The sequence below is a fragment of the Bubalus kerabau genome, chromosome 5, assembly GCF_029407905.1.
Source record: "Bubalus kerabau isolate K-KA32 ecotype Philippines breed swamp buffalo chromosome 5, PCC_UOA_SB_1v2, whole genome shotgun sequence".
Classification (NCBI taxonomy): domain Eukaryota; kingdom Metazoa; phylum Chordata; class Mammalia; order Artiodactyla; family Bovidae; genus Bubalus; species Bubalus kerabau.
This window is the reverse complement of record NC_073628.1, coordinates 8,902,767-8,924,134: the sequence shown is the minus strand read 5'-3', so window position 1 is coordinate 8,924,134 and position 21,368 is coordinate 8,902,767. Positions and strand designations below refer to the sequence as shown.

Genomic DNA, 21,368 nt, shown 5'->3' with positions numbered 1-21,368 from the left:
GCAGGAATCCCTCAGAAGAAATGGAGTGGCCATCATGGTCCACAAAAGAGTCCAAAATGCAGTACTTGGATGCAATCTCAAAAACAACAGAATGATCTCTGTTCGTTTCCAAGGCAAACCATTCAATATCACAGTAATCCAAGTCTATGCCCCAACCAGTAATGCTGAAGAAGCTGAAGTTGAACAGTTCTATGAAGACCTACAAGACCTTTTAGAACTAACACCCAAAAAAGATGTCCTTTTCATTATAGGGGACTGGAATGCAAAAGTAGGAAGTCAAGAAACACCTGGAGTAACAGGCAAATTTGGCCTTGGAATACGGAATGAAGCAGGGCAAAGACTAATAGAGTTTTGCCAAGAAAATGCACTGGTCATAACAAACACCCTCTTCCAACAACACAAGAGAAGACTCTATACATGGACATCACCAGATGGTCAACACCGATATCAAATTGATTATATTCTTTGCAGCCAAAGATGGAGAAGCTCTATACAGTCAGCAAAAACAAGACCAGGAGCTGACTGTGGCTCAGATCATGAACTCCTTATTGCCAAATTCAGACTTAAATTGAAGAAAGTAGGGAAAACCACTAGACCATTCAGGTATGACCTAAATCAAATCCCTTATGATTATACAGTGGAAGTGAGAAATAGATTTAAGGGCCTAGATCTGATAGATAGAGTGCCTGATGAACTATGGAATGAGGTTCGTGACATTGTACAGGAGACAGGGATCAAGACCATCCCCATGGAAAAGAAATGGAAAAAAGCAAAATGGCTGTCTGGGGAGGCCTTACAAATAGCTGTGAAAAGAAGAGAAGCAAAAAGCAAAAGAGAAAAGGAAAGATATATACATCTGAATGCAGAGTTCCAAAGAATAGCAAGAAGAGATAAGAAAGCCTTCTTCAGCGATCAATGCAAAGAAATAGAGGAAAACAACAGAATGGGAAAGACTAGGGATCTCTTCAAGAAAATCAGAGATACCAAAGGAACATTTCATGCAAAGATGAGCTCGATAAAGGACAGAAATGGTATGGACCTAACAGAAGCAGAAGATATTAAGAAGAGGTGGCAAGAATACACAGAAGAACTGTACAAAAAAGATCTTCACGACCCAGATAATCACGACGGTGTGATCACTGACCTAGAGCCAGACATCCTGGAATGTGAAGTCAAGTGGGCCTTAGAAAGCATCACTACGAACAAAGCTAGTGGAGGTGACGGAATTCCAGTTGAGCTACTCCAAATCCTGAAAGATGATGCTGTGAAAGTGCTGCACTCAATATGCCAGCAAATTTGGAAAACTCAGCAGTGGCCACAGGACTGGAAAAGGTCAGTTTTCATTCCAGTCCCAAAGAAAGGCAATGCCAAAGAATGCTCAAACTACCGCACAATTGCCCTCATCTCACACGCTAGTAAAGTAATGCTCAAAATTCTCCAAGCCAGGCTTCAGCAATATGTGAACCGTGAACTTCCTGATGTTCAAGCTGGTTTTAGAAAAGGCAGAGGAACCAGAGATCAAATTGCCAACATCCGCTGGATCATAGAAAAAGCAAGAGAGTTCCAGAAAAACATCTATTTCTGCTTTATTGACTATGCCAAAGCCTTTGACGGTGTGGATCACAATAAACTATGGAAAATTCTGAAAGAGATGGGAATACCAGACCACCTGATCTGCCTCTTGAGAAATTTGTATGCAGGTCAGGAAGCAACAGTTAGAACTGGACATGGAACAACAGACTGGTTCCAAATAGGAAAAGGAGTTCGTCAAGGCTGTATATTGTCACCCTGTTTATTTAACTTATATGCAGAGTACATCATGAGAAACGCTGGACTGGAAGAAACACAAGCTGGAATCAAGATTGCCGGGAGAAATATCAATAACCTCAGATATGCAGATGACACCACCCTTATGGCAGAAAGTGAAGAGGAACTAAAAAGCCTCTTGATGAAAGTGAAAAGTGGAGAGTGAAAAAGTTGGCTTAAAGCTCAACATTCAGAAAACGAAGATCATGGTATCCGGTCCCACCACTTCATGGGAAATAGATGGGGAAACAGTGGAAACAGTGTCAGACTTTATTTTTCTGGGCTCCAAAATCACTGCAGATAGTGACTGCAGCCATGAAATTAAGACGCTTACTCCTTGGAAGGAAAGTTATGACCAACCTAGATAGCATATTCAAAAGCAGAGACATTACTTTGCCAACAAAGGTTCATCTAGTCAAAGCTATGGTTTTTCCTGTGGTCATGTATGGATGTGAGAGTTGGACTGTGAAGAAGGCTGAGCGCCGAAGAATTGATGCTTTTGAACTGTGGTGTTGGAGAAGACTCTTGAGAGTCCCTTGGACTGCAAGGAGATCCAACCAGTCCATTCTGAAGGAGATCAGCCCTGGGATTTCTTTGGAAGGAATGATGCTAAAGCTGAAACTCCAGTACTCTGGCCACCTCATGTGAAGAGTTGACTCATTGGAAAAGACTGATGCTGGGAGGGATTGGGGGCAGGAGGAGAAGGGGAAGACAGAGGATGAGATGGCTGGATGGCATCACTGACTCGATGGATGTGAGTCTCAGTGAACTCCAGGAGTTGGTGATGGACAGGGAGGCCTGGTGTGCTGCGATTCATGGGGTCGCAAAGTCAGACACGACTTAGCGACTGATCTGATCTGATCTGATATATATATAAAACTGAATCGGGGCTTCCCAGGTGGCTCAGTGGTAAAAATCCACCTGCAATGCAGGAGACTTCCAGGAGACATGGGTTTGATCCCTGGGTCAGGAAGATCCCCTGGAGGAGGGCATGGCAACCCACTCCAGTATTCTTGCCTGGAGAATTCCAGAGACAGAGGAGCGTAGCAGGCTACAGTCCGTGGGGTCAGGACTTCGTGAGTAAACAACATAACTGAATCACTTTGCTGTACACCCGAAGCTAACACAACATTGTAAATTAACTATACTTAAATCTTTTTAAAAAGTAAAAAAAAAAAAAGGCAACACTTCATCCCAGCGTGGGCCTCCAGCTCTGGGATGACGTGGGGAATGGCCTGGAACAGCTAACTACTGGGACAGAGGCCACTGTTTCCATGTCTCTAATCTCCAGTCTGACCTTCCCCTGCTCTAGGAATCTCATAATCCAAGGCCAAATTCATGAGTTGCAGACATACGTGCCTAGTAAATCTCTACCCTCTCTCCTCCACAGGCCAGCTCAGCACTTAAAGTCCCAATTCCTTCAAAAAGGACTCAGCACGGACTATGTGTCCGACAGATGGGAGCTGGTAACAGCTTCATTTAAGCTGGTCCTGGAGTTTCCCCTCAGATGCTCTGTGCAGGGAGGGCTCCCTCAGCAGTAGGTATGATGGAAAAGAGCCCTGGCTTTGCAGTCAGAATCGCTCTGTGACTTGCAAGCTGTTTGATCTCCAGTGACTTATTTCTCCTGGATTCAGTTTCTTTGTATGCATGTATTGGAGATAATAATATCTACCCTTTCATTCATTTAACAACTAAAGTTCCCAGTGAGGTAGCGTGGTGCTGTAGTGGATGGAGCAAGGCCAGTGGATGGGTAGAACGGGCAGAACAGGAGTTGAGTCCTGCTTTTGCAACTGACTGGATTTCACTCAATAGAGCACAAGATGTATGATGAACCATTATTTTAGGCAACCCTAAAAAAAAAAAATGCTGCCAAGTTCTGACACGATGATTTCTTACCTCTTGGAATTGTATAGTTATTTAAAGAGCTCTTTGAGACTGACATGGTGACATAGATTTTTATTACGTATCACTCTTTATATGTATAAAAATGGAAAATGTAAGCAAAATAAATTGGTTAAGGTTGTCAAAGCCCTGACCAAAGACCACCAGAAACACACCTGTAGTCAAAAAGTCAGGTTTATTTAACTTGCACGCAGTTAGGAGAGCTTACCCTGAGAACACCCTGTGTGTGTGTCCTTAAATGTGGGCTTTTTCCCCTGGTTCTGTGGAGGAATTAGGGAAGTGGGGACAAGGTCTGGACTGAAGGCTATCAAGAAGCAGGGGCAATTCAGAGACTGGGTATCTTTACAATGCTTACCTAGGAGGCAGGAAGAGTCAAACAGGGCTAGATTTGTATCTTTGGTAAAGAAGCACCTATTGGGAATTCCCTGGTGGCCTAGAGGTTAGGATTCTGGGGGCCCGGGGTTCAATTCCTAGCTGGGGAACATCCCACAAGCCACGTGGTGTGGCAAAAACAAAACAAAACAAACCAAACCAAAAAAAAAAAAAAAAACCCACCACCAATCACTCAGAGAAAGGCCAAGTCATTTTTGTGGTCACAAAGTGGCCACATGTGAGCGTCTAAGCATGTCTCATTGTAAGCACTGATAAATAACAAAATTCAACTGAGTAAATTTGAATATTTAATTGGCTTTATCTAAAGATTCAGCATCCCATCTAGGGAACAGAAAAGTGCTCCAAGGAACTGTACAAAAAGGAAGGGTCTTACAAAAGGAAGGAGGGGTGAGTGGGGAAATTATTAGCAAAGAAAGAACTTTTCCAGTCTAGGTTATCTTCTTTTCAGGAAAAAGGGGACAGAAGGGGTCTTTTATGCAGATTACCTGACTAGTACTGATCAGCAAATTTCAGATTTTCTATTTATAGATCACATTCCTGGGAAAGGATGAAACTGCAAGTAAGCCTTGATTTGCTGTCCTGAGGGCAAATGGCTCCATTTGGGGCCTGTTTCTTCCTCTTCTTCTTAAAATAGCAATGGTTTACGTTCTGCTGGAATCATCACTATCCGAATATCAGAAGGGCCATCTTATACTTTCTTGATAGTCCTAAAACTTCACACTGGTGTCCATTAGAGAAAAAAGTACTGTAAGATGTTAAAATGCAGGGGGAAATGCTCATGCTAGATTTGATGAAATAGGATTCATGCTGATTAACTTGGGCAAGTAATAAAACCCTGTAAGGCTCAACTTCCTGCTAGGTAAAATGGGAACAATACAATCTACCACATAAGACTTGTGAGGTCTAAGAAATAATGTCTACAAAGTGCCTGGTGTAACATTGGGTGTATCACTCAAGGTCCAAGCAGGCAAACAGGAACCACCTTAAGTATGTAAACCAGAAAATCCAGTGCCCCGTATTGCTGACACAAAGACAGGGGTGACGGAAGGGCTGAGAAACCCAACAGGGGACAATGAGGCGACCCAAAGATTAGCAAATACAAGCTGCCCACACTCCTAAACTGGAGGGACAAACGGAGGGGGTGGAATTAATGGAGAGTGGGGGAGAGGGTCATCCTTGAGAAGTTGGAACCACGGGCAAGAGAAATAACCTGGCTTTTTCCTGCCTCCTACCTTCCAGTCTCCTGCCTCTGTCTCCGTTTCGCCAAACCCAAGGCTGAATGAAGGCAGCTGTCCTGGAAGCCTGAGAAACTGCACCCTGCAGGGCAATACAGAGCTGAGCAGAAAGGCAAGGAAGGGGTCTGCAGCAAAGGGAGCGAACAACCTTAAAATAGAATTAGGGTAAACACACTTAGTAATACCTTTATTCTGATCTGGTACAGTGGCATTTTATGAGGGATTTTTCAGTGTCAGGCATGTCCTCCACTGAATTCTCCTGAGGGCTTCTACAGTAGACGGAGATGCCCATTCTCTGTCGCAGAGGTCAGAGCTCAGCCAGACCGGAATCATGATGCAGCAGCGTCATGGCAACTGGACTCTGTTCCGGGGCTCTCAAGGGCTTCCGAGTGACCTTAGTGGGGAGGAGCACGATGTCTGGACTCGCGTTTAAAATATGGAAATCACAATCCTCGGCCGGTTGACGCGCCCTCACAACACTCCACTTGGCATCTTCATCCTTGTCCAGAAGGCTCCACAATGTTTTGGGTTTTTTTAAATAAAGGATGAAATAGTCTAAGAAAACAGATAACGTACCCAAGGTCCCAGAGCCGGCAAATCCTAAGGAATTCAGTCTCTACTCTTCCCACGCCAAAGCCCTTTTCGCTCCCCTACCGGTTCTTCCCTCGCCCGGGGGCATCTTCTGGCGGAGGAGGGCTCGTTCAGGTAAAAGCTAGAGTCAGGCTCGATCAAAACCCTGGGGCGCCTGGTAGCGCCCTACGTGCAGGCTGCGTGCCCGTTCGGCATCTCAAATGGCGGGAGACCCGTCAGGCTCGGCTGGCCGACTCCGGACGCCCCCGGCCGGGAGGAGCTCAGGGTCCTCTCCCGCGGGCCAGCGACCCCCACCTCCGCGCGCTGGGGCAGCCGGAAGCCCGCAGCCCTGCCCGCCCCTGGCGGGTCCCCGGGATTCTAACGGAGCCGCGTGCCCGGGGCGGGGCCACACGCGATTGGCCGCGCGGAGTCGGAGGCGGGGCCTCGGCGGGCCGGCCGGGCGGGCGCCGACAATGAGCCTCCATAAAAGGGAGCGGCGGGGGGCTGGGGCCCCGGATTGAGCCCTCCCCCCCCCCCCCCACCCCGGGGTCCTGACGGTCTAGGTCTCAGGGAGGCCCAGACGCGCCCGTCCGCAGGCTGGGCCGGCGAGCGGCGGGCGGCGGGGAGGGGACTGCGCGGGGCGCGAAGTGGCAGCCGCCCTCGGCGCCCAGGCCTGCGCGCCCGTTCTCGGCGTCCGGTCACCAAGATCCCACCCCACCCCACCCCCCGGGCCGCGCCATGGCCCTGAAGGCCGAGGGCGCCGCGCTCGACTGCTTCGAGGTGACGCTCAAATGCGAGGAAGGGGAGGATGACGAGGAGGCCATGGTGGTGGCCGTAATTCCGCGGCCCGAGCCGATGCTTAGAGGTGAGGAGGGGAGGGGATCCCACTTCCGCGTCACGGTCCGGGCTCGGCGTCCCCTCCTCAGTCGGGGGTCCGGGTACCCCTCCCCCACCTCCAGTCTGGTGCCCAACCGCCCCCACCCGACTCCAGCCTGAGGCCCGGGCGCCCCCTTCCTCACCGAGTCTGAGGCCCTGGCGCGCTTTTGCTCCACCCCCACACCAGGGTTTGGAATCTCAGGCCTCCCCGAACTCCCCCTCCCCCGCCCCTGCCCGGGGTCTGGAGCCTTCGATCCACGCCCGGCGCGCTCCGGATCTTCCGGTGCCCGAGCGCCCCCTCGCCCGGGCCCAGCACGACGGCTTCGAGGTGACGCTGGCGGGTCCCCCGCCCGGGGAGGCAGAGGCAGGCCCAGGAGCCAGGCTGTGTTCTAGGCCGAGGGGCGTCAAGGCCTCCAGGCCGGAGGCCGGGGCCCTTCCCCTCGGGGTTCGGAGCGACTCGGTGGGTGGAGGCAGGCGCCGGTGTAGCCCGCCGAGAGGTGGGTTTTAAGGGCGCTCCAAGCCTAAAGCTTTCCTGCGCTTCCCCGCCACCATTCCCAGGCCTTGTACACGCATAAGCTACAGGTGTCAGATTCTGGCGCTAGAAGGGTGAAAAGGATTGCTTACGGCACCCAGTTTTATTAAATGTTTGCTACAGGAGCCCTCGGCCACTCTAGAGGGAGATGGGCCTTGAGAGGGGATTTGAAGAGCAATGTGTAAGCACTTACTTTCCCTTCCTTCTCCACCGATTTTTCCAGCCCTCAGGATGTTGAGGGCCCTAAGGAAACAAAGGGCCACCTTCATGGAAGACATACTATTCATGAAAATGCAGATCTTTGCATTCCTGGATACCTCCTATCTTAGTGGGGACAATACCCAAAAGCTTGAGAGCAAGGCCATTCATTTAGCTTCAGCAGAACATACTAACGTCTCCCTACACCGCCTCTCTTCCTTTTTGGAGGGCTTTAAAATGAGGGAAATAAAGCATTTTCCGTCCGAAAGAGGTTCTCTCCCTACCTTTGCTAGCATTTATTGAGTGCTCAGTGCCAGACTGTCTCAGTTAACCATCTCAACAACTGCGAGAACATCCTCCTTCACCAGAGAAGTGGGTTCATGCAACAAGTCTTTGGGGGAGCCTCTTATATGTCAGGGCTTCCCAGGTGGTGCAGTGGTGAAGAACCTGCTTGCCAGTGCAGGAGACGCAGAGATGTGGGTCTGATCATTGGGTTAGGAAGATCCCCTGGAGCAGGAAATGGCAACCCACTCCAGTATTCTTGCTTGGGAAATCCCATGGACAGAGGAGCCTGGCAGGCTGCAGTCCATGGGGTCACAAAGGGTCAGACACGACTGAGCACGCACACTTACATGTCAAGCACTGTTTTAGGCTGGGCATGCTAATTAGTGTAAACAAAGTCGAAACCCTGCTCTTCCGGAACTTGTGTGTATATGCTAATGACCAAAGATAGATGAATATAAATAAATGTATAGCTTGTTAGATGGTGACTAGTAGTTTAGAGAACACTGAATCAAGAAGAGTGAGAGTGGTTTATTTGGAGTAGCAAGTGGTCGGGAAAGTCTTCTTAATAAGGTGAATTTTGAACATAGACCAAAGGAAGTGGGGAATGGAATCCTGTAGATAATTGGAGGTAAGGCATTTTAGGCAGAGAGAACAGCAATTGCGAAGATCCTAAAACAAATTTCTTGAAAGGTTTGGTGCACGGGGGTAAGAAAAACACAAATTCGAGGTTTTTGGCTTGAGTGACTGGAAGGATGGACTTCCCATTTGCAAAGACTGAGGGGCAGGCCTGTAGGAGGTTACAGTTTGAACAAGACAAGTTTGAGAAGCACATTGAAGCACAGAGGTCCAATGAGAAATAAGACAGGTGTATCTAAATTTCCTGGGAGTGTCTGGCTAGAGGTATAGACATGGGAGTTGTCAGCAGGCAGGCTTTGGGGCAAGACCGCCAGAGGAAGGAGGTGGACAGAGAAGGGGTCCTAGGACTGAGTCGTGGAATGCTCCCATGGTTCCAGCTTGGAGACTGAGTCGATCCTTACCAGACATTGCTGAATGCCACAGCATGCCAGGCACTGGGCCAGTTGCTGGAGATACAGGTGTGAAGGATCAAAAAATCCATGCTGTCACAGACCTGCGGCGAAGTGAGACACAGGGAACAAAGAAAGCACATGTGTCGTCAGGCAGTGTTGTGTGCTCTGGAGGAGATGAAGTGAGGGGAACAGGACACTCAGGTGGGGCTGATGGCCGCTTTCTCAGGAATGGCAGGCAGGCCTTGGTGAGAAGACGGTTCTCTCCTAGAGAAGGAACTGGCACTGGTGCCCGAAAAAGAGCCCCCGTGAAGTAAGAAAAGAACCAACAGAAGGTGGTGCCCTGGAAACCAGGTGACAAAAATCAAGATGGAAGAAGTGATCTGCCAGGGGATGAAGTTGAAGCACTGACCGCTGGGTGTAGCATTGGTGACCTTGACAAAGCTATTTTGGAGGAGTGGTGGGAAAGAACTGCAGCTACCCTCACCTGGGGGAGAGGTACCGCCCAGCCTTGGAGCTAAACCTTCTGAGACCAAGCCAATTCTCAGACCTGTTTCAGATGCCACCTCTTCCAGGAAGTCCCCAGGTATTAGGACCTCCCCTGTTTGTATATTGCCCCATCCTCTCAGGTGGGAGAGAGGTGCACCCACAAGGGATTAAAAGCCCTGAGCTGCCAGGCTCACGAGGATCTGAGCCTGCATTCTTTGCGAAGCTGAGAACGGTTCCCACCCTGTCAAATGTCATGGTCCTGTGTGCACAGGGAGAAGGTGCTGGGTCCACCCTTGGGGATGGACAAGGTCACCGCTCAAAGGCTTTGGGGGAGAGGCCCCTTGACAGGGCCCCAACGAGTGGAGGACCAGGCCTGGATGCCCTTCACTGACCCAAAGCTCATCGAGCATCGCCTCCCTGCATGCCAGGCCCTGCAGGAGAATAAGATGACAAAGTTTGCTGTTCTTGTCCTTGAGGAAGTGAGCACTGTCAGAAGTCAGGTGTGGATGCAATTGCCGGGGGTGGGTGATCGGAAAGGCTTCACAGGGCCGAGGATTTGAGTAGGGCCGTGAAAGAAGTTTGCCAGACTGATGGGGTGGTCTGAACAGGTGTGCCCAGACCAGAGCCATGCTGGAATGCAGTTTTTGGAAAAACCTGTTGGACCTGTGGTCGGAGACTAGATTGGGCTAGCGGGATGTGGTGGTATGTCTGCTGCTTTTATTGTGGCTGGTGCCTTGTGGGCTCCAGAGGGGGAAGAAAAGAGACTCTAGATGGGAAAGGTCCTTCCTTGCACACACCGCCAGGCTTGGGGAACCCTGTTCTCTCTTGCTGGTGTGGGCAACTCTACTGATAACACCTTTCCCCTCCTCTCCTCCTTAGTGGCCCAGCAGGAAAAGATCCCACCTCCCAGGCCCAGCCTCCTGGAGGCGGGCAGCGATAGCTCTGAGGAGCCCAGGCAGCAGGTGTCTTGGGAGCAGGAGTTTCTGGTGGGGAACAGCCCGGGAGGCAGCGGGCGGGCGCTGTGCATGGTGTGTGGGGCCGAGATCCAGGCCCCCTCAGCAGACACGGCGCGCGCCCACATCCTGGAGCAGCATCCTCACACCCTGGACCTGAGCCCTTCCGAGAAGAGCAACATCCTGGAGGCCTGGAGTGAGGGGGCGGCCCTTGTGCAAGACTTTGGAGCGGAGCAGCCGTCCCCACCCCACTCAGGTAGTGGGGGCAGGGGTGGGGGCGGAGGGGAGAGTCGGAGCTCGTGATTGATCACTGGTATCTGCCCACTTCAGACTCAGGCCAGGACTCCGACCCGGACTCTGCCAGGATGCCAGCAGAGATTGTCGTTCTCCTCGACTCCGAGGACAACCAGTCCCTCCCCAGAAGGACCCGGCCCAGGGGGCTTCGCCCTCTGGAACTTCCTGGTCAGTTATCCCAAAGCCAGCGAGGCTGAGTTGGGGTGAGGGTATCATGAGCCCCGCCAGCTGGGTGGAGACAGGATGCTCAGCAGGTACCCTGCAGCCCTGAAGTTGCGGGAGTCAGGCCTCTTAAAAAGGTCTTATCTTTTGCAGCGGCCCCTGTTCCAGAGCCAGTAAGCAAGAAGCCCCGTGGTCAGAGATGCAAGGAGCCCTCTGGGGAGGAGCCGGTCAGGAAGAAAAGAGGCAGACCTATGACCAAAACCTTGGACCTAGACCCAGACCCTGACCCAGGTGAAGGGGAGGAAGGTGTGGGCTCCAGGGGGAAAGCTGGGGTGGGAGGTGCAGGGGTCACATGCACCTCAGCCGAGAACCAGGCGGGCCTTGGGAGTGTGGCCTCACAGTTTGATCCCGTCCTTCCTTCAGATCCCCCCTCACCGGACTCGCCCATGGAGACCTTTGCTGCTCCGGCCGAGGTCCGGCACTTCACGGATGGCAGCTTCCCGGCCGGCTTCGCCCTCCAGCTCTTCTCCCACACCCAGCTCAGGGCCTCAAACCGCAGAGACTTGCCCAAAGAGGGGAAAGGGGCCCAAGGAGATCGTCTCCAGCCGGAAAGCCCCTCCCCAGGTGAGCGCCTGAGCAGGGGGGGCGGCAGGTGTGCAGGGTTGGGAAGGCCGCGTCCCCAGGGTGGAGCCCCAGGCAGAGGTGACCGGCGCTCTGGTCCCCGGGCAGCTGGGCTGAGGGCAGGTGGATTTAAATACAGCAGCCAGCCTGAGAGCTGAGGTTTTGGCACGCTCCTTGGGAGCATCCTGGTTGTTAGGTTGAGTTAGGCCAAGTGTTCCCCAAAGCCTGACACCCATCACCGCACTCATGGTTGATTCCAGCTGGGGCCTGAGGTGCCCACCAGGGGCCTAAATGGGACTGATGACAGGAGACGGAGGTCAACGCGCCACAGACCCTCAGCTCAGGGTGTGTCTGGTAATACCAGTGGGCACTGGGATTTATATCATGTTCTCTGGTTTTAAGAAACTTATATGCAGCTCATTTGGCGCTTATAAAAGTGTCTTTTTCCGAATGGACAGGCTGAGTCTCAGAGAGGTGGTTCCTTTTCCACGTCCATGTGTTCCCTTCCTGTGGCTGCTGTAACAGATTACCACAAACTCAGTGACTGACAACAACACAGATACACTGCCTTTTAGTTCAGGAGGCCAGAGTCCTCGTACGGGAGGTGTCAGCGGGCTCCAGGCCGGGTGTCGGCAGGGCCAACTCCTTTCTGACTCCTAAAGAGGGAGTCTTGCCTCTTGCAGTCTCTCGCGGCTGCTTGTATTCCTCAGCTGTGCTCGCTTTCCGTCTTCAGAGCCAGCCGTGCCCAGGCTTTCTTAGGCTGCCATCTTTGGTTCTCGCTCTTCGACCTCCTCTTTCCCCTTTAAGAACCTTTGTGGTTACACTGAGCCCTCCTAGGTCATCCAAGGTTCCATTGAATTTTAAACTTGGTTTTTGAGCAACGTCAGTTCCTCCTGTAGCCTTGATTCTCACCCCCCGTGAACGAACGATACCCACAGCCCTGGGGATGAGGACGTGGACGTCTCTGAGGGACTGGTGCTCTTGCTAGCACAGTCACCTGACGCGGCAGTAGCAGAACTGAGATGAGACTGGGCTGTGTTCCAGCGGGGCGCCTGGTTCCTCTCTCTCTTCGTCTCGCCAGGCCAGGCCCTGCTCGCAACATCTAGGGTGCAGAAAGTGGTTCTTGAAGGAGTGAATGTGATACACAGAGTACCACATCCCGGCCCACCTGAAACAGGCACTTGGAGTTGAAGCCCCGAGAAAGACGGCACACGGGGTGCTGGAGGCTCCCCAGAGCAGGGCTCCCAAAAAGGAGGCGTGCTTTTTGCTTAAAGAAAAAGCTTCACTTCCCTTCAGCCCACGTCACTCAGTGGTGACCACTGTCAAAAATTTGGCTTATGTCTGTCCAACCTCTCACAAAGCTCTGCGTGCACATAGGTGCCTATACACTCCTGTCTGTTTATTTTTGACCCAAAGGGGCTCTGCTGTCTCCAGTCTGAACGTGGGCCTCACCCCCATGGGGTTTTAACTGTCTCAGGTCTCAGCTTGAGTCACCTTGCGTCCTGCCTTCCCAGGACCGCACTCTGCCTAGACTCGTGTGTTTCCTGGTCCCCCTCATGTCAGCGGACTTCTGCTGTACACAGCTGACCTCTCCCACTGGCTGGTGGGTCTTCTGGTTTCCTTCTAGAAGGCGGGGGCTTCATTTCAAGCCTTGGGGTACCCTGGGCCCAAACTCCACCTGTCTGGAGTGACCAGTAGCTGAGAAGAGCATCCTTGAGGTCTCAGGTTTGTTTGGGGTGAGTGGGCAGAGCCTGAGACTTCGGGGTTCAGCCATCTGAATGATTTGAAAGGGAGGGAGGCTCTGAGCCATGTCCTGGCAGCGGCAGGGACCTGGAGAGGTTGGGGACAGTCCAGAAACCGCAGGAGATGGTGAGTGACACAGCGGTGCGCGTGCCTGCAGCCCAACCCAGGAAGCGCCCTGAGAAATGACACAAGTGGTCCTCTGAGAGGCCCAGGCCAGCAAATCCAGGCCAGCAGGTGCCCGTGATGGTTCTGCGCGCAGTACGGCCTCCAGACTAGTGACTGCAACTGGTTTTGGGTTTTAAGAACCCAAAGCTCAGATGTCTCAGAAACATGTGAGGCTTCAACCAGAATGTTCTACTTTGAGTTGTTTAATTTTTTGAAGTTCTCCAAAGGTCTTATTGGACTAGAGATCCTACCACTTTAAAAAAGAAAATTAAAAATCAAGGATTTAGAAGTTGGGAGTGGGCAGGAAGTCACTGTGGTCAGCTGAGCTGATGGACGTGTGTGAAGCCATCAGGGAAGACTTGCTGGACATTCTGGGGCCTTACAGGATGAGGGTGTCCAGGCCAGGAGAGGCGGTGAGCCCTGAGGGCCCACTTGCAAGTAGTGGAGAAAATCCTTGCTGGTGTTTAATTAGAATAAGACCTTGAGACCTGGCTTAGGATACCTCAGCTAGACCAGTGTGTTCTGACTGGACCTAGGAGAAGAAAGTGTGTGTGTGTGTGTGTGTGTGTGTGTGAGAGAGAGAGACTGGACTAAGGAGAAAAATGTGTGTGTGTGTGTGAGATTGGACTAAGGAGAAAAATGTGTGTGTGTGTGTGTGTGTGTGTGTGTGTGTGAGAGAGAGATTGGACTAAGGAGAAAAAAGTGTGTAAGAGAGACTGGACCAAAGAGAAGATGGGGTGTGTGTGTGAGACACTGGACCAAGGAGAAGAAAGTGTGTATGTGTATGTGACTGGACCAAGAAGAGTGTGTGTGTGTGTGTCTGTACCAAGAAATAGAAAGTGTTTGTGCGTGTGACTGGACCAAGGAGAAGAATGTGGTGTGTGTGACTGGACCAAGGAGAAAAAACTGTGTGTGAGTGAGAGAGAGACTGGACCAAAGAGAAGACGGGGGTGTGTGTGTGTGCATGCGCGTGCACGTGTGTGTATGTGAGACTGGACCAAGGAGAAAAAAGTGTGTGAGTGAGAGACTGGATCAAAGAGAAGACGGGGGTGTGTGTGTGCGTGCGTGTGTGTGTGTGTGAGACTGGACCAAGGAGAAGAAAGTGTGTGTGTGTGACTGGACCAAGAAGAAGAGTGTGTGTGTGTGTGTGTGTGTGTGAGCTTCATGCGTGGCAGGCTTTGTTCGCTGCTGTACCCTCTGCACCTGGAACAGGGCGTGCACAAAGAAAGCCCTTGGAAAAGATTTACTGACAGATGAGTGGATGGCAACTGCCTTCACTCATCACTCTGGTGGTGACATTTCCAGAGTCTCTGCTCAGGTGAGCCTTAGTGAGAAACGAGAGATGGGTCCCAGCCACCCCCAGAGGAGGTGCTCACATTTGCACACACATGCATACGTGTGGAGGAAGAGAAGAAGGCTGAAGCTGGGGGAGCAGAGGGATTTGGGCCGGGCCAGGAGGCAAGTGGGGGTGGTTCTGGGCTCGGGGTGCTGAGCCCCTGGTTTACAGAAGAGGAAACTGAGCCTCGGGCCGCCCATGTGTGTTTCGCCCATGCAGCGCCAAGCCTGCCACGAGTGCCAGGGATCAAGTCTCCTCTGTTGGACCCCGAGCTGTTCTTTCCTTCAGGTCTTCCCCATCAGCTTACACAGAGATGTTATTTCTCCCTTCTCAGCCCTCATCCATCATAGCCTCTGTCACATTTGTCCCTAGCTTTGCTGAAAAGCTTTTCTCTACCATCTCTAGTCTGTCTTTGGAAGCCACTAGATTCAGCCTCACGCTTACCACCTACATGTCTTTTTTGGCAAGATTGCCACTGGCCTCCATAAAGTTAGACCCAGTGGTCAGTTCTCAGTCCTTGTCTTTCCTGATCGGCAGAAACCAGGAGCCTGTCCTGCCCTCCTTCCTGGAGGCTCATTCTGCCCTCGGCCTCTCGGGCCGCACCATGAGGGGGTTGCCCCTACCTCTCTTGCCTGTTCGCTTCCAGCTCTCAAAGTTGGATCCTATGGTGGTTCTACTTCCTGTTTCTAGAGTATTATGCTTCCTTGGGTCTGGAAGTTTGCCTGATTCATTCACAGTAATATTCCCAGTGCCCAGCCCAGAATGGGTGCCATCTGTGTATTTGGCAAATGAATGAATGACCCAACCATGAGTCAGGATCTGTACTCGCACCCTGGGTGATCCTAGGCTTGAAGCTTGTCATGGTCCCACCTTCCCCTCCGCCCCGGGCCTGTCCCTTCGGTTCCAGCCTCTCTCTTGTGCAGTTGATGTGTCTGGTTGGTTGTATAAAAGATCCCCCAAACCCTGTGTTTCTGACAGCGTTTCTGAATGGAACCCGTGGTCTCCTCCTCTTACCCCCAGCCTCTTTACTCCAGCCTCCCAGGGCTTCACTTCCCCGGGAAGCTGGCTGCCACATTCTTCAGTTTGCTTGGACCAAAGCCTCAGAGTCGTCATCTATCTCTCTCAGACCCCACTTCAGTCTGTCAGCAAATCCTGTTAGCCCCACCTCCAAGATGCTCAGGTTTGACACACACACACACACACACACACACATACTCACACTCACTCACTATCTCTACTGCTGCTCCCTTCATCCAGGGTTCCTTAGCAGACTGTCTCCTGGCTTCTGATGATTGCCCGCTGCGGTCAGTCTCCTATAGCAGCCAGACCCCCTGCTGAAAACACAAGTGGGATCCTATCACTGCTCTGCTCAGCCCTCCAGCGCTCACTGTCACATCCCAGAGAAAACTCAGAGTCCTCGTGGGACTGGTGGTCCTCACCTTTCCCACTCACCAGGGCATCCGCATGTCCTCTTCCTCCCACCAGGAATGCTGTTCCCCAGCTAGACACTGCGGACTCCTCAATTCCTGCCCACCTTTGCTCACGGGTCAGCTCCGGTCACCTCTGTGAGATCCTCCCTGATATCCTGTCCCCTACTCTGGTGTGCTTTTTTACTTTGCTTCCATCCGTATATATCACATTGCGTTTTTAATTTGTTTATCTTGTTTATTGGCTTTCACTGCTGGAACATAAATTCCAGAAAGGCCACTTGATCTGCCCTGTGTCCTGGGGAACCCCCAGCAGCTAGACTAGCGTTGGGCACAGTGTGGTTGCCCAGTAAGTTATTGTTGAATTAAAGAGCCCAACGAGTGGGCCGCACCTGTCCTCAAGGGGCGTAGAGTGTCAGGAAGGCAGACCAGCTCATGTGAATACAAAGCAGAGTCTGTTCAGTTGCACAACCCAGTGGCAGCCATTCAGTCATGTTCCATCCCAGCAAACGGTGTAGCAAAGCTGTACCCGTTTTCTCTGCCAAATCACTAAGTACGCAGACACCTCACAGTTGCCGTCACCGGTTTCTGTTTTCTGGGTTTGCTTTTTGATGTAACTTTTGGACCTGCTTACGCAGTGCCCAGGGCGGGGTTGGTACCTGACAGGGCCGTCAGCAGCCCGCTTTCCCATCTTGAGATCCGATTTTGCCCATTGTGAGTAGCTTCTCCATGCTGGTAATGTGGACACGTGATCCCTGCGTGGCCGGTACTGACTCGGGAGATAAAGAGCCTGGTCAGGTTTGCAAAGCAGAGCTGGATGTTCACCCCAGGACTCTCCATGCAGTGCTCCCTCCTCCACCCTGCATATTCACCTGGGAGCTCTTTTGTGAGAGCCCTGTCTCTCTCCTTTGGGGTGTTCTCCATCCCACCACCTCTGCCCATGCAGGGCAGAGCCCATCAGGCTAGGATGCCCAGTAAGTTTCAGGTGAAACAGTCAGCTGAAGATAAAGGGGTGAGGGGAGCAGAGGACAGCACCAAGCATCCGTGTGGGAAATACACACAGGAGGAAGGCTGCAGAGGGCTGGTGGCGGATGCCCCAGGAGGCGTGATGCCTCTGTGGTCAGCACTGGTCCTCGGGTGGACCAGGAGCGAGGCCTCCCACTGTCCCTGGGCTTCCCCTCTGACTACAGGTCCAGGGCTGTGGAATGGAAGGCCTGGGAAGGGGGATGTGGCTTACCCAGACCTTCCAGGAACACCCAGAGGCGATGGCCTGGAGGGCCCTGACTGCTCTCTGCCCTCACCCCTGCCCAGCTCCCCCTCCAGGGCTTCGCGGGACGCTGGATCTCCAGGTCATCCGTGTGCGACTGGAGGAGCCCCCCGCAGTCAGCCTCCTGCAAGACTGGTCCAAGCACCCCCAGGGCGCCAAGGGCATGGGAGCAAGTGACGCCCCAGACTGGCCCGCGGCGCTGTCGGAATCCAGCAGCACTGTGGGGGCACAGCCAGAGGCGGGGAGTGGCCTGTAGGTTCTTGCTTTTCTGGGGTGGGAGGGAGGGAGGGAGGAGGCAGTGTCCCCCTTGGGCTTATCACGCAGAGCCCCCCAGCTCGGCTGCCTGAGAGAAAGGGTAGAACCAGGTGCCAGCAGAATGGAGGAGAGGAGGGTGGGTAGCATCTGCCGTGACTCGGGGCGAGGCGTGAGGCCGGGCCAGGGGCCGCCGATGGCTGTCGAGCGGTAGGGCATTGGGCCTGTGGAGAACACCCACCCGATCCTTTTGCTGACCCCGACCTCTACTGTCCCCCGACCTCCCGCCCTCTCGGCCCCCCATTCTCCCTCGGCACAGTGCCTTACACAGGAGGTGGTCGTGAACTGAGCCCCACTACCTCGGGGGACGCCTCTCCTCCCCCCCGCAGGCCCCCAGAGCAGGAGGCCTCCATTACCTCTTCCCGCTCCATCCCCACTGGTGGCCGACTGGTCACTCACTGTCCTGTTCACCTCTTTTCCTGTTGTATATATCTCCTTTGTTGACAATAAATTATTTTTTTTTATTAAGAGAGTTCCGTCTGGGCCATCATTGCGGGGAGGGGTTTGCTAGCAGGCTGTCCGGCCCCCTAGAGCGACCCTGAGAAGCAGGAGAGCTGAGAGGGGTCCTGAGCGTGGGCCGGAAAGCTGTGGCCCCGGAGGCTGGCGCGGGGTGGGGACAGGCCTTGTCAGAGGGGCACCTCAGCCCCTCCCCTCACCCCTGCCCTCCAGTGTGGTCAGGAGCGCCTTTTACACATACCTTCTGACTCACTTGGTGAACCTCCGTCCGAGACAGGCCATACTGGGGCGCCCGGGGAGGAGCTGAGACCTAGGGTCATCTTTCTGGTATGCCCTGGCTGTGGCCAGCGTGCAGGGGCACCGATGCCTGCCCGCCCCTCCCCTGCCCCATGACAGGAAGGGAAGGCAGGCAGGCCGCCTCCAACCTTTCAGCCTCGCGGTTAGCCCTCATCTCCTTCGCTTACATACAGCGAGCCTTTGCCTGGTTTTCCGGTTCCCTGAACCAGGAGATAACCCACTTTGGATCTCTTCCCCATATTCCTTACTAAACTTCCCCCATATTCCTTCCCTCCTAAACTAGCCATCACCAGCCAAACCTGCGTAGGGTTGTTTTTCCTCTGTGGTGATGGGGGCTCTCAAGAGAGGCACAGAGAGAGCACTCAGATCCCTAACTTGACTGTCCCATGTAGAATCCAGGGGTGGGTGGGAGAAATAGGGCCCTCCACCCTCTGCCCCTGGCCTGCTCCACTGCTTCTGATGGGTCTTGTGCATCCTGGGGGGGATGGACTCGCAGGGCAGTTGTTCTGTACAACACTGAGCCCAGCAGGTTCTGAGACTGACCAGAAGGCTGGTCCCGAAATCCGGAAGAGTCTGGGCTGAGCAGGCTGTGCTGTGTGGCTGTCTGAGCTGATGTCACCCATGGGCCCAACCAGGCGTGGTTGGTTTGTGGGATGTGGCCCTTTCTCCCTCTCTGATGAGCTCGGGAGAAAGAGCCCGAGGATGTCAGGGGCCCTTTTCCAGGGGAGACCAGACGTGTGCTGTGGTGGAGGAAAACTGAGCAAGGATTCAGGACTCCTGGTGTCTCGGGCCACTCCACCAGTGCATGAGGGCCACGGAACTCCCCTGTGTCTCTCCCCCCATTTCTGCAAATTGGCAGAACTTGTATCCTACCAAATAGAAAGGAATAAATAATGCTGAAATGCTCTGAACCACGGACTATGAATTATTGCCGGTGGTTGCTGTCTGTCTTTTCAGTCGTGTGACTGTTTACATTTATGCCAATGTGCTTTTAAAACAACGTGGCTGTGTTGTTGGGTGTTGACAATTGGGAGAACTTACAGAAAAGCTCGTTGTACAATTGTGAAGCTAAATGCATCTTCACAGCTGTTAATGATTGAAGGTTTGGCCCACTAGACTGTGAGCTCCTTCTGGGCGAGGGCTGGATTGCATTGACTTCATTTTCCTAGTGTCCTGCGTAGGGCCTGGCGCAGAGCAGGTGCTCAATAAATGTTTGTGAAGTGCCCTATTGGTGTGTATTCCTTTGTGACGTTTTTCCTGTGTGGGCTGGTCCTCCGAATGCGGTCCTCTGCTATCACAAGCTAGCTGTCGGAGTAACTGCTGGTGGTGTGGTTCTTCCGTGGCTTAAGCCCCACATCTCGGGTGGCAGGGATCTGCCCAGCCTCAGCCGGGCACCTCGGGACTCCATGAGCTTGTGAGGCTGGAAGCTGCCTGTGGGCACCTCTGGGCTTCCAGGGAGAGGCAGAGCGTGGAGCCTGGGACATGGCTCCACCCAGAGTGCGGAAGGAGGTTTCTGAACACCAGTGAAGGATTGCTTGGGGTCCACCACCTGGGCCAGAGTCACTGCCATAGAGGCTGCAACACCAGGAAAGCCTCCCTCGCAAATATCAGCGACCCAGGGGCTGATGGTGCAGTGCCGAAGTCCAGCCACAACTGAGAAGAATCAGGACAAGGGTGTCACCGCCCAACCCCCGACCCGTGCCCCTAGTGCCCAGTACTCCTTTGCGCTCTGAGGCCGGCCGGCCACCTGCCACCCTTCACAACGGCCTTCCTTGGGGTCTAGGTCAGAGAGCTCTTTTTAGAGACCTGTGGGCAGAGCCAGACTGAGGAAAGGGAAGAAGCACCCACTTCTCTCCTTGAAGAGAAGCTGAGCTATGGTTGGACAATGGGGGTCACTGGCTGAGCATCTGTGTAGCATCCAGTTCCATCATGGCTCTGGTCCAGATTGTGGCTCCAGCAACCTGACCCCCCCTTTTCCAGTGCCTCCCACCCCAGCTTTCTCACGCGTGCGCACACGCGCACACACGGCCAGGCTGCAGTCTGGCTCAAATGAGACTGCCTTCCGGCCCTCGGTGAACTGGGAAGTCCTGCACACCATGGGGTGTGGGGAGGTCTGGGGTGGGAGAGCCTCTCTGAGGGGATCGCAGCCTCTCTCTGTCTGTCCCCCTGGCCAGTCTGTTGGGGGCACCCAGCTGACCCCGAGGCAGGATGGGAGCTGCTGTTGCAGGTGCGCTGACAGGTAAGGTGACCCCACCGCAGCCCGTGTGTCTGTTCCCCACTTCCCTGGAGCCGGTCGCCTTCACATCACTGAATCCAGCCAGTCCCTTTCTGACCTCTTTCCGTGGTCAGAGCTCACCCGCCTGCGGACAGGAAGCAAAGCCACCATTTTGGGCCTCTCCAACACCAACAACAAAGCCTCTGGTCTCCTCAGGCCCCACCTCCAGGAGGCCCGGGGCAGCAGGAGCAGCACCCTGCAGGGTCAGACTGCACAGCCGCGAATGCAGGCCCTGGGCAGCCCTGGTGCCAGGAACTGGGGGGGTGGACAGGACACCGCCCTGGTCCCCAGGGTGGGTCGCCCCACGCTGTGCCTGTGATACAGATGAGGAAACAGGTGCCCCCAGCTACACGTGGTACCTCGCCTGCCATCCCAGAGCAACTACAGCAGCAGAAGCTGGCCGGGCCCAGGTCTGTGGCCACAGAGCTGCTGTCTCCGGTGCCCCGCGGCCTGTCTGTGCCCTAGGGAGGCCCAACACGTCTTCCCTCCAGAGCCTGGAGACCCTCGGTAGGTTTGGGGTGGGAGTGGACTCAGGAATCGGGAAGCGCATTCAAAACAACAAGCACTCACACCTTTTTTGTTTTCCTAATTTCATTTATTATTTATTTTTGACTGTACCGCGTCTTCATTTCCATGAGGGCTTTTCTCTGGTTGTGGTGACTGGGCTTATCGCAGTGCTTATCTTGTGGAGCAGGCTCTAGGGCACTAGGTCTCAGCAGTTGTGGCTCCCGGGCTCTAGAGCACGGGCC

At 53.5% G+C, this 21,368-nt stretch overlaps 1 protein-coding gene and 1 long non-coding RNA gene across 5 annotated transcripts; one reads left to right on the top strand and one right to left on the bottom strand.

The window, feature by feature from the left end:
* Positions 1 to 4,392: 4,392 nt before the first annotated feature.
* On the bottom strand, positions 4,393 to 6,290 carry LOC129653599 (uncharacterized). Its single transcript, XR_008715176.1, has 3 exons — positions 5,522 to 6,290; positions 5,334 to 5,418; positions 4,393 to 4,821 (listed from the first exon to the last, which is right to left on the bottom strand). It is a non-coding gene; the product is annotated as an uncharacterized LOC129653599 (long non-coding RNA).
* A 163-nt stretch (positions 6,291 to 6,453) lies between these two features.
* Positions 6,454 to 18,063, top strand: SPINDOC (spindlin interactor and repressor of chromatin binding). Of its 4 annotated transcripts, XR_008714539.1 has the most exons (7): positions 6,454 to 6,771; positions 10,191 to 10,520; positions 10,595 to 10,726; positions 10,874 to 11,011; positions 11,144 to 11,344; positions 16,071 to 16,185; positions 17,324 to 17,442. XR_008714539.1 is itself a non-coding variant. In XM_055580985.1 (6 exons), the coding sequence occupies exons 1-6, from the start codon at positions 6,645 to 6,647 to the stop codon at positions 17,533 to 17,535; spliced, it is 1,140 nt and encodes a 379-aa protein (XP_055436960.1). In that variant the 5' UTR covers positions 6,454 to 6,644; the 3' UTR covers positions 17,536 to 18,063. The 4 variants fall into 4 exon arrangements, 3 of the variants coding, with proteins under 3 accessions (XP_055436960.1, XP_055436962.1, XP_055436961.1); XM_055580985.1 differs by lacking the exon at positions 16,071 to 16,185 and having other exon boundaries at positions 17,324 to 18,063; XM_055580987.1 differs by lacking the exons at positions 16,071 to 16,185; positions 17,324 to 17,442 and adding an exon at positions 15,843 to 16,021.
* The last annotated feature ends 3,305 nt before the right edge of the window (positions 18,064 to 21,368 follow it).